Source organism: Temnothorax longispinosus, chromosome 1, assembly GCF_030848805.1.
Source record: "Temnothorax longispinosus isolate EJ_2023e chromosome 1, Tlon_JGU_v1, whole genome shotgun sequence".
Taxonomy (NCBI): domain Eukaryota; kingdom Metazoa; phylum Arthropoda; class Insecta; order Hymenoptera; family Formicidae; genus Temnothorax; species Temnothorax longispinosus.
The window spans coordinates 27,747,314-27,763,822 of NC_092358.1; the positions used below are offsets into that span (position 1 = coordinate 27,747,314).

At 41.4% G+C, this 16,509-nt stretch overlaps 1 protein-coding gene across 4 annotated transcripts in view; it reads left to right on the forward strand.

Moving 5' to 3' along the window:
- Positions 1-12,335, forward strand: part of Gefmeso (Guanine nucleotide exchange factor in mesoderm) — a 40,982-nt gene extending 28,647 nt beyond the window's left edge. For 3 of the 4 annotated variants that reach the window (XM_071794556.1, XM_071794570.1, XM_071794576.1), the window contains exons 2-7: positions 5,811-7,285; positions 7,777-7,872; positions 7,984-8,113; positions 8,197-8,351; positions 8,443-8,541; positions 8,861-12,335. In XM_071794556.1, the coding sequence (XP_071650657.1) occupies positions 5,811-7,285; positions 7,777-7,872; positions 7,984-8,113; positions 8,197-8,351; positions 8,443-8,541; positions 8,861-11,212 (4,307 nt within the window). In that variant the 3' untranslated portion in view covers positions 11,213-12,335. Of the gene's footprint in view, positions 1-3,598; positions 3,617-5,810; positions 7,286-7,776; positions 7,873-7,983; positions 8,114-8,196; positions 8,352-8,442; positions 8,542-8,860 lie in introns of those variants that run through there. The other variant, XM_071794566.1, reaches the window with a different exon arrangement.
- Positions 12,336-16,509: the final 4,174 nt, after the last annotated feature.

Consider the following 16,509-nt stretch of genomic DNA (forward strand, 5'->3'; position numbering starts at 1 on the left):
CTATATATATCCTTTTTTTTACATTTTTTTTATTCATTTTGTGTGTGAGGTGAGCGCAATTTTGTGTTGTAAATAGAAACAGTGCTTTTTGTGAGCGATGACAGGACCGAGATGAGAAAAAAAAGAGGATATGTAAGAGAAGAGATGAGAAAATGGAGAAGATATGTAAGAGAAGAAAAAAAGGGAAAGAAGAAAGAAAGACTAACGGAGACAGACTCTAAAAGCGAGGAAGAAATGGCGTTCGGTGATGGAAAGCAGCGGTCACTGAGAAAATTTTCAAGTGCTTTCGGCGCCGCGGGCACGCCTGCATGCCAACACGTTCCTATGAATCATGATTCCGCATAGGCGTGGACATGCGCTTGCATTTGCGTCCGACGAAAGGCCTACAACAGACTCGTCGCATAAATCTGCATCGCGGATGAGGGACAGGGGCACTTCTGCGAGAGGACAACTCGCAGCGAGTCGATAATTCCTTCCCGTGGCAATACTCAGCGAACGTTTCGCGGCAAATTAGGGTCAATTGCACCGACGGCATCTCCGGTCAATTAACTCTAACGATTTCCTGTTTCCTTGAGAGAATATTTAGTCACGTCGGAGAAGATTTAACTAATATTATATTTATGCTAACCACGGCTGCAAAAGTGATTCAACAGAATTAACGTAACTTAATTAATTAGGGCATGGTATGAAAATAAACAATTAAATATAAAAAATTCCGCCAATTCTTTCAAAAAAGATGTCTCGTTTGATATAAAAAATAATAACGTGATGTCTCTGCAAATCCTTTTATTATTGTGGGTTTCCTTTTCTTGCAGCAATCCCAACTTTCTCATAGATATCTACTAATATCTATCAAAATCCTAGATAATTATACTTAATGACACTTTTTTAGCGAGATAATATTATAACTATTGATATTATCGAATGCCCTTCTTTCCGGACATACTCGAAAAGATTGAGAAACGTGTCGCCGCGCCGGAGGCGAAGGACGGTGGCTACCGTTAACTGGCTGATATCCAAAGTTCGGGAAAGCATGGCATGGGAGAGAAGGCACGCCGGTAATTGCATCGCGCCTCGCGCGAACTCTCGGCGATCGGGCTGTTCTGGAAACCGATCACGCGCGGTAACTTGCGGTTCTCTCGGAAAATCGCGCCGCGAGAGCAGCGCGACGCCAGAAAGGAAATCGGGAGAGAAGCCGCAAACCGTTTTATGCGCCTCACGTAGGTAGGTATAGCCGCGACGACAAGTGCAAGGACCCCGCGTGTGTCGCGGCCGCTGCACCCCGGGATTCCAGAGTGCCTTCCTTTTGTGACCTGTTATCTGTTCCCAGAGATATACCCGGAAATGCGCCAACGCTTCGGGACGCGCGCATTCCGAGGCGCGCGCTCGGGAGCAGCCGCGCCGAAGATAAAAACGGACGTGTGAAGATAACGAGCGAAGGAGTTGTCGAAAATAATACCAGTCAAGGTGCACGTCACGTGGGTAAAGATGATGAATCATCGACGAGCTAACATTTGCTTTCAGGGCATAGAATTCACCATGCAAAACCACCATTATTAAATTAAAAAAGGAGCTGATTTAAAACATAATACTGCAGCAATAAAAGAATTGGATATAATAATATCTATAAATACATATAGATTTATGCAGGGATATATCTTGTCTGAGAGAAATACACTGGAGCGATAAATCGGAGCAGATATGTTTCTCAATATAAAATATTGTACCTCGGATCCGAATCTTTGAGAAAATAATATTTCCATATTCACTGTTCCCGCTTTTATCCCGAGATCGTAACGACGCAATCCTCGCTTGATTGTGCAAATCTTGCACAATCGCGGCACAATGAGATAATGAGGTACGGCAAACGAGACAGAGCAAACAGCGCTGCCCCGCTAATATTTGATATGAGATAACGGAAATCAAAACTTTCGCACAAACGTTGTACTTTTAGATGAACATCGGGAGAGTCAATTAAATCGATGAGCGAAATCAGAATGCCCAGAATGCTCAATTAAGAAATTAAATCACATTTTCATCTCCCTGCATTAACAACGTCGCAACATCCATCTTTATTCGCAGTGTACAAAGAACTATGAGTCTTTTGCACGCTTTTATCGTCATTCCAATATTTTCAAAACATTGACTAGCTCCGCTAATCTAAAGAACCATCACAAAATTTTTTTATCCGCCATCCTAATGACATTCATTAAATTAGAGTCAATTTCTGCTTAGCAAAAATTTGATTTAATTTATATTTATTTATTATTAATTCACTATAGTAATTTCCATAGTTTCAACATTTTCCATTCATATCGCAGTTTTAAATAACATACGTCAATTTTACGCAGCTAATTAATATCTGAAAAGTAAACGTGTAATAATAATATACTTTCATTTAGTAAGAATTCAAGTTATTTATCGCAGTATTTCTTAACGAATATTTTACTTGTATCTATCTTTGCGACGATAGAATCGTTCTTGTTAAGTCAATAAGTTTGGAGAGATTCACAAAAGCCACAGACTCGACAAATATTTGTACCTCGATTTATACGGTCGCCTACGATCGATTATCTTTCGTCATCAGGTATCGAGTCTGTCTATCTCCGATAAGTGACTTCTAGGTAACGTACGTCAAGTTCCAGTTGTAAAAACTTACGGAAGATAAGTCAAATATTTTTACATTCAGCACCTGAATAAACTTTTCCAACAAAGTGAATATGTCTGAGACCCGCCCTCCCCACATAAATTATCCCAAAGACAAGTCACGCAAGAGAAAACATTAGGTTACTCAGCAAATTTGAAAAATATCACGAAACGGAAAGCTAAACAACTGCAGTAAATAAAAATCTCAGAGACTGCGATGATATTGGGATACGTGCATCGTGTACTTTTCCCAAAAGATCGCAAAGAGAGAAACGGGATAGATAGCTCTTAACGCACCTTTCTCTTAAAGCACACGACAGATTTTACGAGCATACGCGACGATAATAATTACATAAGCGCAGCTGTTTTTACGAAACCGGAGTTTTCGGCCTCGAAACTGTCCTCGGGATAAGTGCCGGTTCGCCCGTGGAATTACAAGTAGGTGTCTAACGAGAAATGATGAATAAATCCATTGAAATAGAAAATAATGCTTGTCTAAGGCAAAGATTCAATTTCAATAAAAGTGTCTGGCTTTTGACCTCGGACTGAAAAAAAAAGAACGGTTACCTCTCTAATATGCTTTTCAAAAGCGGACGGCAGGCGTCCCGGTGCGAGCAACAATAACTTACTGTATTTCACTTTCACCCCCGTCGCTGATATTGACGGCCTTATCGCAACACAGCCCGATACATCACGCACCGCCTCGTTTCAATCGGTTCGCTTCAACGTCGATCACTCGTGGCGAATCGCTCGAAACGATCGTCAATCGTCCCCCGTTCGCGTAAACTTCCGTTAATTGCCGCGCGACACGCCTGAACCGGAACACACAAAGCGGTCGCTCTTCGAGAAAATCCGTTTCTCCGTAACGATTGTACCGTCACGTTCACGTGACATCGTGAGTAATGCCGATCTCACGCTCCGCCAGGACAAGGAGCATTATAGGCGGACGTCGATCACCCTCGTAACACAGGTAAGTCCAGCACGAGATATTGCGGATCGCATCGACCGAACGAACGAAGCGGAGTTAACATCTCAAACTGTTAGGGCCAGACTGGATGTACACTCTCGTAGTGGCAACTCCATGGGTGACCATAGAGAAATCTCAAGCGGCGGTATACCGCGGGTGCAGCGCGCATAAATGCATGGTCACGCGCACCAGTACCGGTATATGGACGTTGATTTCACGTCTGCCGCCGCGGAAATTGGAAACCGCCGTCCCGCTCGTTTGTTTCGCCATGCACAATCGACGAGTTCCACACACGTGTGCGCGAGAGAGCAAAGTCGCGAGATGTAACCGCGGCTGCGGCGCGATTTGTGCATACAGGGATCTGTTCCTTTCTTAAGGGGGGGATAGAAGATTCGTAAAATAAAATAATCCACATAGACAACTTTAGAATCTAATAAACGGAGTTTGATCTCCCTTCTCCCTTCTTCTCTCTTTTTCTCTCGCTCTCTCTCTCTTTCTCTTTTTTTCCATATTTGTCAAAGAATCTAGCTCATTAAAGAAATAAGACTCTAAGCTTAGGAGTACTCTGTACGTATAAATATCGACATGCATGTCAAGCACATGTGTGCACATTTACATGTGTGCGTATAATTACGTCGTGCTTTTTGTCTGTGTGCGTGTAATCGGATCGGCGCAAGCTGTCCGCCAATCTTTTAGCGCCGATAAACGGGTAGCGAGTTAATTGGAGGCGATTGCATTAACGATAAACGCAGCCAACGGCAGCGGCGATATTTCTTATCGGTGATTTTTAATGATTTATGAAATATCGCGGATATATGTCAATAGGGGCATCCTGTTGCCTCGTGTAAATTTATTGGTTTAATATAAACGGGAATATATGAGTACTAATTAATTTCTTACTGTTTTGTGCCTATACAGGGTGTCTCGTAGAACGTACATTCGAATGTTCAATAACGTGGTTTCTGATAAATTCACAATCGCTTGCTTTTTTTAAAGAAACTTATATTAAATAATAATTATTTTGTACTAAAAACGAGAAAATTAAAAAATAAGAAAAAAAAGATTTCGCAGACAATAAATGTTGAGTGATTGACTTTTTGATGAGTTTAATGTAACGCGAAGAATAAATAGAGGAATCCATTTATATATAAAAATAACTATAAAGATCATGCACTTGCATTTAAAACAATAGATGTAATATTCCAAAAATGTAAAAAACTTCTTGAACCAAAAATTTTTAATCTATAGTAGAATCTTTTTAGACCGCAACTTTTGGAAATAATCGCGTGAAAAAAATCAAAATATAAATTTTTATTGATGAAGAATTTGATAACACACATGTGTCTGCATAAAATATATATTTATTAACATAATTATTAAAATTAATATAATTCCGCCTAAATATTAAATCCCGCCAAGCTTAAAAATTTGCATGCATACCCGAAAAAGATATATGAAATTCACAAGTGTTTAAAGACATATTCGTCATTGTGTATGCGGTCAGTGATTAGGTATGAGACACGCAAAGTTATTTCTCCGATATGTCATGTGGCGCAGAGCGAGAAAAATTAATTTTCATTACGTTGCTATGACAATGACGATTCTCGTGAGATCATTGATTAATTATTGCATTCGGTGAAATAAGTTGAGTGCCAGGAAAGGCACGGTAATTTCCAGGCGGTATTCTCAGAATCTCTAATACGCTCGAGAATGATTGATCATTACACGAAAGAAAGTGTCGACAGCATTTTCACGCGAACAAAGCCATTGTCTTTCTCGCGTGAATTGAAGGTTATTATTAATGTTAATAAGAATAGATTTCATCTGTATATTTCTTCCACTGATACTCTCCCTACCAGAGGCATCTGCGTTGCCAATCGTTATAATATATTGCTGATTTACGACGGGTTTGAACGACTGGACCGTGAAAAAATTCGCGCGACAAATCATGTAATGAAACGTCAGGAAATGTCATCAAGTCTGTTCGAAGAAATACTTGAAGAAAATAAGGCCCGAAATAAATTGTCGGAAAATATGCTAACAATAAACAATTAAAGGATTAATCTGGCATTAATCTGGCCTCCCGTAGAAATTTATTTACGCTGAAAATTATTGTTAAAGCTAATCGTTAAATTTCATTGGTATTTGATAACGCAGCTCTGATATCTCTTAATCGGAATGAATTATTTGTTTTCAGGTACCAGTACGGATCTAGTCCCGCAACTGCTGGGCATGTTTGACGAGCTGGCACGTCGCGGCGATGGCTACGAAGGCGATCGCGTAATCCTACCATCGTCCTGCGGCGTACCCGCGGTCCTTCAGAAACGTTTAAGTAGGGTGCCAGTCGCCCATCGGGGCTCCGTATTCGGTCAGCTCTGCACAAACGGCGACTTAGCCAAGCCCGTGCATCAGGACGTGCTGAAGAGCAAGGAGCAGGAAGGCGAATACGACGAGGTCGCCACCGATAACACCATGGTGGAGACGGTGATCCCGGTAGCGGCTTTGGAGCACGAGGGAAACGGGGAAACCATTGGGAAGCCGATGTACGAGAGGCGGGAGACCAACGGTCTTACCACCCCACTCAGGTACAACAGGCGACGCAATAGGAACGGCAATAGACCGCTCTCCGGAAGCTCGATCGCGTCCAGCACGTCTTCCAGCAGCTGCAGCAATCAGGGGAACACTTGTACCGCCAATCCCTATCTGGCGTCCGTCGAGTCCCTCGCCGACACCTGTGCCAGCTCCCAGGGTTCCGCGGACAGCGGAGTCGTGACGGTTTCGGAAGCTAGCTGTCGGGTCTTGAACGACGACAACGGACAGAGGAGGAGGAACAGCGCCGAGGAGGATCCTTTATGCCATAGGCCGCGCTACTGCGATCCGCATCGCAATCCCGTCGAGAGGGTGCTCCTCGAGATCGTGGACACGGAGGCGATATACGTCGAGCATCTGCGTCAAGTTATTCAGGGTTATCTCATATTCTGGAGAGACAGTCTACCGTCGTTCGCGCGTCGGTTGCACCTCGGCGATCTATTTAGCAATATCGAGGATATATTCGAATTTAATAGAGAATTCTTGTGGGAGATAGAGAAATGCGGTCTGGATCCCGTTTGCGTCGCGAATACATTCATTAAGCATAATTCGGGATTCAAAGTGTATACCGAATACTGTACCAATTATCCGAGGACAGTCTCGGTACTGACCGATTTAATGGGCCAGGAAGAAACCGCATCCGCGTTCCGCGAACGGCAAGCGGCTCTGGGGCACGCGCTGCCGCTCGGCTCCTATCTTTTGAAGCCTGTCCAAAGGATCCTTAAGTATCATTTGCTTCTGGATAATTTATCGAAGGAGTACGACGCCGATTGTGATTCGAGAGAGAATGAGGCTGAAGGCAGAAGTGCCATTGAGGCTGCGCTTGCCGCGATGACTGGCATTGCGAAACACATCAATGCTATGAAGAGGCGGCACGAGCACGCCGTACGTGTTCAAGAAATTCAATCACTTCTGTACGGTTGGCTGGGACCAGACCTAACTACAAGTGGCGAATTGGTCGCGGAAGGTCGATTCAGGATGCGAGGGGCCAAGGCCCCGAGGCACGCCTTCCTCTTCGATCGAATGCTTCTTCTGACGAAGAAGAAGGAGGATGGCCTTCTCGTCTATAAAGCTCATATTATGGTACGATTTCCGTCATGACCTTTCGCCTTTTCTTTGTACGGCTTTCAAAAAAATTTACTTCTACTTAATATTTATCTCGTATAATTTTCATAGTGGATATTTAAAAATTCTTTATAAAAGATACTTTGATTTCTCGAACATCTCTTTCATATATTTAAATATTATAGTTCTTTAGAAAATAAATACAACTACAAATGTAAAGTATTTTCAGTAAAGTATATCAAGTGAGTATTATTATTATGATAACAATCAAAATAGAAAATGTACCAATATATGATCAGGCTGGATCTTTTGTGCTTAATAATGTTTTCTCGAATTTATGTACATTTTTTGTTTCGCAAACTACGCCGTTACTATTGGTCTTGAAATGCAGTCTGAAGCTGAAGCTGCAATGGAATAGTACAATTACATAATTAAATTGATAAGAATTGATAAAGTATTGAACTGATAAAAATTGATAAAATATTTTCTTTATTTTTTTACACTTCTAGTGTTCAAACCTAATGCTGATTGAAAGTATCCCGGGAGAGCCACTTAGCTTTCACGTAATACCTTTTGATAATCCTCGGTTGCAGTACACATTGCAAGTAAGTATTATTGAGATATCTATTGATTGAGATATCTATTGATATTGATTGGAAAGCAGGCTTTATATACACGCTATTCTCTGTATTCTCATTAAACCATCTGTCTTTCAGGCACGCAATTTAGAACAAAAGAGGGAATGGACGTTACAGATAAAGAGAGTGATACTAGAGAATTATAATGCGGTTATACCGTCGCATGCGAGACAGTTAGTGTTACAATTGGGTCAGACGCAACAAGAAGGTACAATTTAACCACTTTAGAATGTACTTTTAATCGTCAGGCGAAATCGACCAAAGAGTAAATGCACTTAATACTTCAAACAGATGACGCGTTGACGGATAAAGGATCGGCGAAGAAACACTCTGCCCCTCCGGAATACTTGGAGAAACGTAAGCAGGAGAGGGAGAGACGTAGATCCGAAACTGGTCTGAGGCAGAAGTTCAAAAAGGGTGTCAGGAAATCTGATACTACGATGGAGGTGAGGTCTAGCGAAAATGTTTTCTCTTTTTTACTTCGCTTTCTCTTCTTTATTTATAAGAAATTTTACGATTTTTTCTTTACATTGTTAGGATTCGCCTGCATCGTCCCGTAAAAATGACAATGAAGACGTTAATAACTCTAGGGAGTCTTTCAACAGGTCTTCAGATGTACGCACTTCAAAAGTTAAAGTAAGTCTATGTATACTCTTCTACTTGTTACACATAATTATTATAAAGCTGTACAACACATTCTAAGAAATCACTTCTATTCATTAAATTATTAATTTACTTTCTGAATTATACGTTTTATTAATCCTTATTATTTTTTTTAAATCAAATTATGATTCTTTCAATTATTTTAAGCGCTTTTAGTTTTTATTATATTTTTATCTCGCTTGACGAAATTATTAGATTTGTTTTGGAATTTTGAAACTATCTTGAACAATGAGTTGGCATGCGAAAAGCAGCGAAATGTACAATCTCAACAAATCTGTTGGAATTTATTTAGGATCGATTCACCGGTTGGAGACGGAAGTCCGAGCCAGGTTTCCAGTCGTACGTTTGTCTCAATCATTCGGACGAGGAGCAAAAAGAAGAAGATACCGCCGGCGATGCTCAATCTACTACGGTCGAGACTGAAGAAGCAGTCGAAATTCATACCGAGGAAGAGAATCAGACGGCAACATTGAACTCCTCGCCACCGGCTGAAGCCAAAGAAAATAATAACGAACAACACGCTAATTCGACGCAAACGGTGGAGGAGATCGTCGGTCACATTCTCATGCAGAATCAAGAGTTTCAAAAGCTGTTGGAGAAACAACGGACCAGCAGCATTATCAACGTGCGACATCAACGCTTTAACAAGCGTATCTCGGCGGATACATCGGACGAGAGTGATTCGGAGAACGCTAATTATGGTTTGACTAACAACAACAACAATAATAGATTAGGACGCGCTCGGGCAACACATCGAGAGCAGCGACTGATCAGGACGAATAACGCGTGGAATGTATTGTCCTCGGCACCGGCGCGAGAAAACCAACAGCCGCTGCAGCTCCTCTATGACAACCTAAAAACTACTCAGAAATCGACGAAAATGATCGCGCATAACGATAAGACGAACCAGTTGCACGAGAAAAAGGCACTCTTCGAAACGTTCAAACGACAAAGCATTGTCACCGAAAATAAAGTGATGCGGACAGCGTTGCGTATTCGCGAGAATTCGACAGACAATGAGGAGACTGTCGTATCATCCCCGACAACGTGCACGTTAAATCACCAAGCGGTAGACCGAAAGGAGATAAATTCTACTGTAATGTCGGGACGGATCGAAAAGGATGGATCGGAACGATGTAACGACGAGAGAAGCGACGCGAATGATGCGGGAGACGCCGAGTCCAAGGGCTTCGGCAACTATGACAATCTACAGCACGTCTGGGAAGGTCTGCAGACGGTGAAAGGTGATGTCGACGGTAACGACAGTCCGACTCGGCCCGCCGTTTGGCTTACCAAATTGTGCGAGGGCCTGCCCACCTCGCCGCCTAAAAGCGGTTCGCTACCGCGCAGCTTTCAGATAAGCCCAAACTCCCAACCGATGAACGTGACAAAGTCTCGCTTCCTACAGCGGGATGGCAAGCCGATGAGCGAGCGACCTTTCACGATTGCATCCGACAAGCCAGCGGAAATTAATTTAGAGGATATGGAGAGGTACGCGTCCACGTGTCAGCCGGAGGGTAGAATCGCCAAATTTCCCATGCCCGCCGCCTCGACAAGCTCCAGTTCGACTTTCTTCTGTTCGCTGGAGGACACACGATTGACCGACGATACTTACTCCGACGTGCGATCCATATCTGCCAGCGACAATGCGAATATTCATCCAGACCACAAGATCTACCGGGCGAATGGTAACGGTAGCGGCAGTACAATTTTCCGGAATGTCTTCAAGGCGGGAAGCCGTTTGCAGGGTCGTCTGAGAAATACCATGAGCACGGAGACGCTCGAGTGCAATGATGAGGTCGAACGAACACGTTATTTCCGCTCATTGAACTCCGGAGGCAAGCATCCGAAAAGGCGGACCAAGCAGGCAAAACAGCACGCGAGGGAACAACCGTCCTCGGATGTGGAGGAGCTGCTAAATTGCTCGAGTGATCAACGAGTTCCCCAACTCTACTACAAGCAAGGCAGCTCCAGTCTGGGTGCTAGAATTGCCCAGTCGGACTATGCCGATCCAATGATCCTCTTTGCCGAGAACAAACGTGCGCAGTCTTCTTCCGTTGATATTAATCAATCCAAGAAGATCGCCGAGACGGAGAGGAGAAACTGCGAAGAGGAGACGAGTAGCAACAAGGATACAGAGCGTCACGAGAGCGAGACGGACAGCTTCTATGAGAGGAGCTTCGAGACCATCGAGAATTACGCGGACGCTGACGTGGACGAGGCGTTCCGGGACAGTGCAATATTCAGCGACGTCGATGAGGTATTCGTGATGCGGCAGTCGACACCAGTGACGACAACGACGACGATGACAACAGCAGCGTCGACGGCGAAGACGAAGATTGCACCGCCGGTACCTGCCAAGAAGAAGCAAGAGATGTCGTCGGCGAGATGCAAGCCGAGCGTTGCGCAGAAGCCGGATTACTTGAAGATAAAGTCGCTGTTGGCGAGGGGACATGCCGCTGGTGATTCGGAGTCCAGAGTTACCGCGAGACTGGCGAATGTGACTCATCAACCACTGAATGGTTCAGCGAATGGTTATAATCGGAACGTCGAGATGGATAGAGACGACGTTTCCGCGGGGCAGAGCCAGGCTGGTTGGGTACGGAAAATAGTAGGTCAATTGCAAGGTCACGTCGAGACGTGATCTGTAGATGGCCTACAAGATGAGGATTACATGTCGAAAAGTCAATAGAAATCTCGAGTCATAATCGGCGTAAGTCGTGTGGATAAAAGTGAAGCAAATATTCTTGTCAAAAATAGAAAAGCACAATGTGTTTTAAATCAATATTTTATATTAACATAAGTCACGCGAATGATGACTCTAGCTTGCTTGAGTCATCACGTAATAATATAAGAATACTAGTTAAGAAACTTGTACATATGCAAAGAAATTTGTAATAATTGGAAAAAAATAGAAATAATTTGATAAAAAAACTTATATGCATGCAATTAAAGAAAAAATATTGTTTTATTTTGGCTAAAACAAGTTAAACAAGAATAATTTATTCGAAATATATGTATTTAAATTATTGCGTAATTATTTTTGGATAAAATATAAATAAAAATAATCCTTTAATATCTCTATTTTGGTATTCTGAAATTTTTTTGCATTGCTAAATGAAAGTAAAAACATTTGCTTCGCTTTGTTCATATAAACATGATGCCGTGATGTTGCAGAGCTAATTAGAGTCCTATTTTAATATTTTTCACATGTGCCTGAAGAATAACATTGACATAACGTGATACTATTATTGTGTAATAAATTCATATTTTAATGTGTGATTGATGAGCGCGTAAATATAAGAAAGACGCATCCATACGTTTACGTTCGTGTTATCGTCATAGGAACGTAAAAAAATTAATGTTCACCTATAGACTGTTGTATGTTAAGTATTGTTTGATATTACTTATGTTGTATAGAGCAAAAGGAGCAGTTTTTAATTAAACGAAGCATTTATAAAGCCATTTAACTTTGTGTTTGATTGAAAAAATCATCAGTTAAACTGTAATCACCTCTTCTAAGCTAGCAGGACCAAATCGGCAGAATCAAACCGGACCTATCAGAATATTTAGTACCCATTTTGTACTATTTTGTACCACTAATAACAATTTTGTATCCTGTGCCATTTCGGAGAAAATCGTGGCGGTGCTACCTTAGCATTAAGCTAGAAAGACCACAAGAAAAAAAAAGAAAATTAAATACAGAAATTTGAAGGACTGAATTTGTACTAATTTGTACCATACAAATAAACTTAATATATTCATCCCTTCTGCTTCAAACACCTCCTAATAGAACTCAGTCCTATTAGTCTCAAGAGTAAAGTACTCGTTCTCATCAGCAGAATCAATTGCTACTTGTAGACTCGATTCAGGATAATTTGTATCACAAAAATATGAAGTTTCAGATTTTGTACCCTAGCCGTTTGATGGAAAACTACCCCCGATCCCTAACAGTCTCAAGAGTGAAGTACTCTTTCTTTTTATTTTAGTGTTCAGAATTTAGTAAACAATATTTAGTCGTAAAATAATTTTATTCATTTTAAGTACAGTTCTCTCTTAAGCCAGGAAGATGGGATGGTTTTCTTGCGAAGAGGTTGTAGCTCAATAATCAAAATGCGCGTATTTTAAGAATTTATTCTTAGAGTTTATACGCTATACGAATTATATCCGCGATACGATATATTTAAATTTTTCTCAACATTTTTCTCTTGAGTTGAATCAATTAAAAGGTTGTTTCGGGGTTAAAAGGATGAGATCAAAAATCAAAACTATATCATTTTGAAAACTCATAAATAGCTCCTAATTCTGCCGTAAAAATCAATTCAATATCTATTTTTAAACGTTGACTCAGCCCTCCATAAAAAATATTAAATTCCTGTTCAGTGTGACAAGCTCAAAAATTTTAATCTGCAGGATATAAAAGCTCACAAATAGCTTGTAATTTTGCGGTTTTTTTTTTAATTTCTGCAAGGTGGGGGGGCCAGCTCAACAGGGGTTTTACCAGTATTTGGGGCGAACACGAAGCAGTTCAGATTTACTGTGCTTTCATCTGAATCTGACCGATCGGAACCGATCGCTTGCAATTATTTCATTTTATTTTTCCTGTCGTTGACATAGCTCTAAAAATTCGCGAAAGGATATAATCTGACGGGTGTGTGAAGCTGACACTCCTACTTTAAAATTCGATAGTTCTGATTAGAGAGTTTCAGCTTCTTTTCGAAGAGTATCTACACGATTTATGTTGACGAGTTCTAATGCTTTTCGCTTGACTAGCGCTCAATTCCTGATATTACGAGATCGCAAGGTCACGCTATGCTACAGGTAATAAGGGAAATATACACGGAAAAAAAATGATGTATCAACAGCATCATTTTTTGCCAGCCATTCTATTAGCCATCTTATGCCGGGTACTCACTAAGACCGTGCAACGTGCAACGCAACGATTGCTGCAACTAGTGAGTACGTCTTATTTCGGAACACATTGTGAAAAAATTGTAGCAACCGTTGCGTTGCACGTTGCACGGTCCTAGTGAGTACCCGGCCTTAGGTTTTGCGGCGAAACGCAACAGGCAGAGTATACTAATGTCCAGCGGCCATAAGTCAACCGCGAATTTCTAACACACGTATTTGCGTTGAAAGTACACTAAGCTCATCTTAAATCGGAGATATAATCACGGAGGGAGTTTGTTATGCCGGATACTCACTAGAACCGTACAATGTGCAACGCAACGGTTGCTGCAACTAGTGAATACGTCTTATTCCGGAACAAACACATTGTGAAAAAATTGTAGCAACCGTTGCGTTGCACGTTGCACGGTCCTAGTGAGTACCCGGCTTTATACGAGTAATATTGATATAAATCTCACAGCATCGATATATACGCGTATTAAAGATGCAATGATAAAATTATCGTTGCATTTTTAATAAGCAACGATAAGATTATTGTTAAACAATATCAATGAGTAAAACGCATAATTTAATGCATTAAGTACAAATAATCATGACGAATTAAAAAGTTAAAAGTTACGTGCAACGTGCGTCGGACCTACTACCGGTAATCACGCTGGCCACGGCGGCCTCGCTCCCGTCCACATTGTTAACAGTGGCAAGGCTACTACCTTTTGTGAATCGTGGCAAAAAGGAGCGCGAAAAAAGTGGCGGATCCGTGTTAGGATCCGGCGATCCGAGTGGCTCGAAAACTGCGCTGGTGCGAGCACTGTCGTATTGTATCGACCGAGTTAGGCTGTCTTAAGCCTTTGATTCTCTGCACGAGTTCCTTTGGGCCTAGGGTTAAAGTCAATTAATCTGGTGATGCGAATATATAGCCTCTCCCAGTCAAGTCATGCGCCCACCTCCCAGTGGTCTCGCTGGAACGTTGCAATGGGGCTGTTCTGATTCAGTACGGCTCGGTCGCAAGATCTGATGTCGGCTGGTCGGCGCGCTCTGCAGTAACCAAGCGACGTCAATGGCGATCTGAATGCGCCACTAAGGGCCTGTAATGATACAGGCCCAAGTACCGCTGTCCATGGTGAGTTGTGGGGCCAAGAAAGAGCACGGTTATCTGGGGAGCTCTCGGCTGTCAATCCGTTTGCTCTCCAACACGTAGTAAATATGAAAAAGTCAAGAATGAAACTTCATGCCCGGGTTCTCGGATGGTCACGTGCAAGCGATGCGAGAGTGGTGACTTAGTACGGAGACACCCAGTGAGTGCATAGCTGCTGGTCCCTTGAGAGTAGGAGCCAGTTATCGGGTATAGAAACGATTACGCCTCTTGATGCACGAGACTCGTGCCGTGGCCCTCAGTAGTCTTCTTCTTCTTCTTCTTTGATTTTATGGCTAATCCTCCTCGGGATCACATAACGGCCAAGAACAAGTCGAAGATAATAAATACAGACTCGTCCGAATATGTCCACGGTCTCCACGAGATTTGCCCCCAGTAGCCGTGTCAAATTAAAATAGAAACAAATACTTGTTATTTCGTGAATGGATATCCATGTGTGTCAAACGTAGTGCACTGGCATTGCGTTTCAAGCATACCCGGCGCCGGGGCTCGACTCGCAGCGGTGGCGAAAATCGCGTCCGCTTCTCCCACGTTGCAAGGCCGGCCAACTTCAACACCCCGGCTAAAGTGATAGATAATCGCATGCTTCAATGAGCTTGGAACTCTTAAGAAGGGTCGTTCAGCGTCAACACGTGAGATTCGTGAGATAACTATAATATGTCTATAAACCTTTTATCCTTTCTGCCATAATTCACAAAAGGTAATAAGCGATTCACAAAGTGTAACAAATAATGTTCACATGATAATTTTAAATGCCATAATCTACTTTACACTAATCTACTTTAAAATAAATATTAACTCATTACGCGTCATTATAATCCATTTATCATAACTTTCTCTTTTCCCTCATGTGTAAAATATATTATTCTTAAAATAGTTACTGTTGGTGACGTACAACAAATCTTTTGATATAACATACTGTTCTTCTCCATATTCATTAAGAAAATTTTAATAAATCAGAACCAAAAAAACTAATTTGCGTAATACCGATACTTTTATTAGCTACAAAACCGAAATCGAAAACGAAACCTTTATAAATAAGTATTTTAATGGACCGAAACCGGAACCGAACCGATATTTTCGTTCGGTCTAGGTCCTAGAAATATATAAAGAGAAAGGGAGGGTGGGTGTTAATTTGTGAAGTCGCACGATGGCCAGGTGTTTCTTTTATGGGAATAGAGAATATGTAAAAATTTGGGTACGTTCCTTAAAAACGCCCTTTAAGGCCCCTTGGGGAAAGTACCGATTCTAAATATAAATCTAAATGTAAATAATTTAATTTAATACAAATTTCAAATAAAAAAATTTTTTTAAATCAATACCGAAAAGACTGTAATTTGCCCAATTCCGATACTTTTGTTAGCTAGAAAACCGAAACCTTTATTCAGTATTGAATGGCATCTATTCGTATATCATTGAGCATTACCCGTACTATAGAACCGCGGATAAAAAAAGCTGGCAATGTTCTGTACGGAACACATTGAGTCAAAAATTCATTAAAATAAAGAAAAAAAAGTTGGGGAAAGGTTTCTTCTGGAAAAGATACATTCAAACGATTTTTGAAAATGGAGGTGCCAACTTTACAGTGGCACACGCAGCATGCATATGTAAATAATTTAATTTAATAAAAATTTCAAGAAAATTTTAACAAAACGGAACCGGAAAAAAACTGTAAGTTGCGCATATATTATAATCTATTGCCTTGAAAAGGATGATTTTTGTTGAGAAAAAAATCAATCCGATCTGTTAGAAGCGCGACACCGTATATCTTCTTCCAGAAACGATAGACCGTAGAGAAAACGACAACGATATAGAAGGAAAGTAGATAATTAAAATGTGTAGCGTCATAAAAAGTTTTTGAAGAATTCCATAGAAACGGA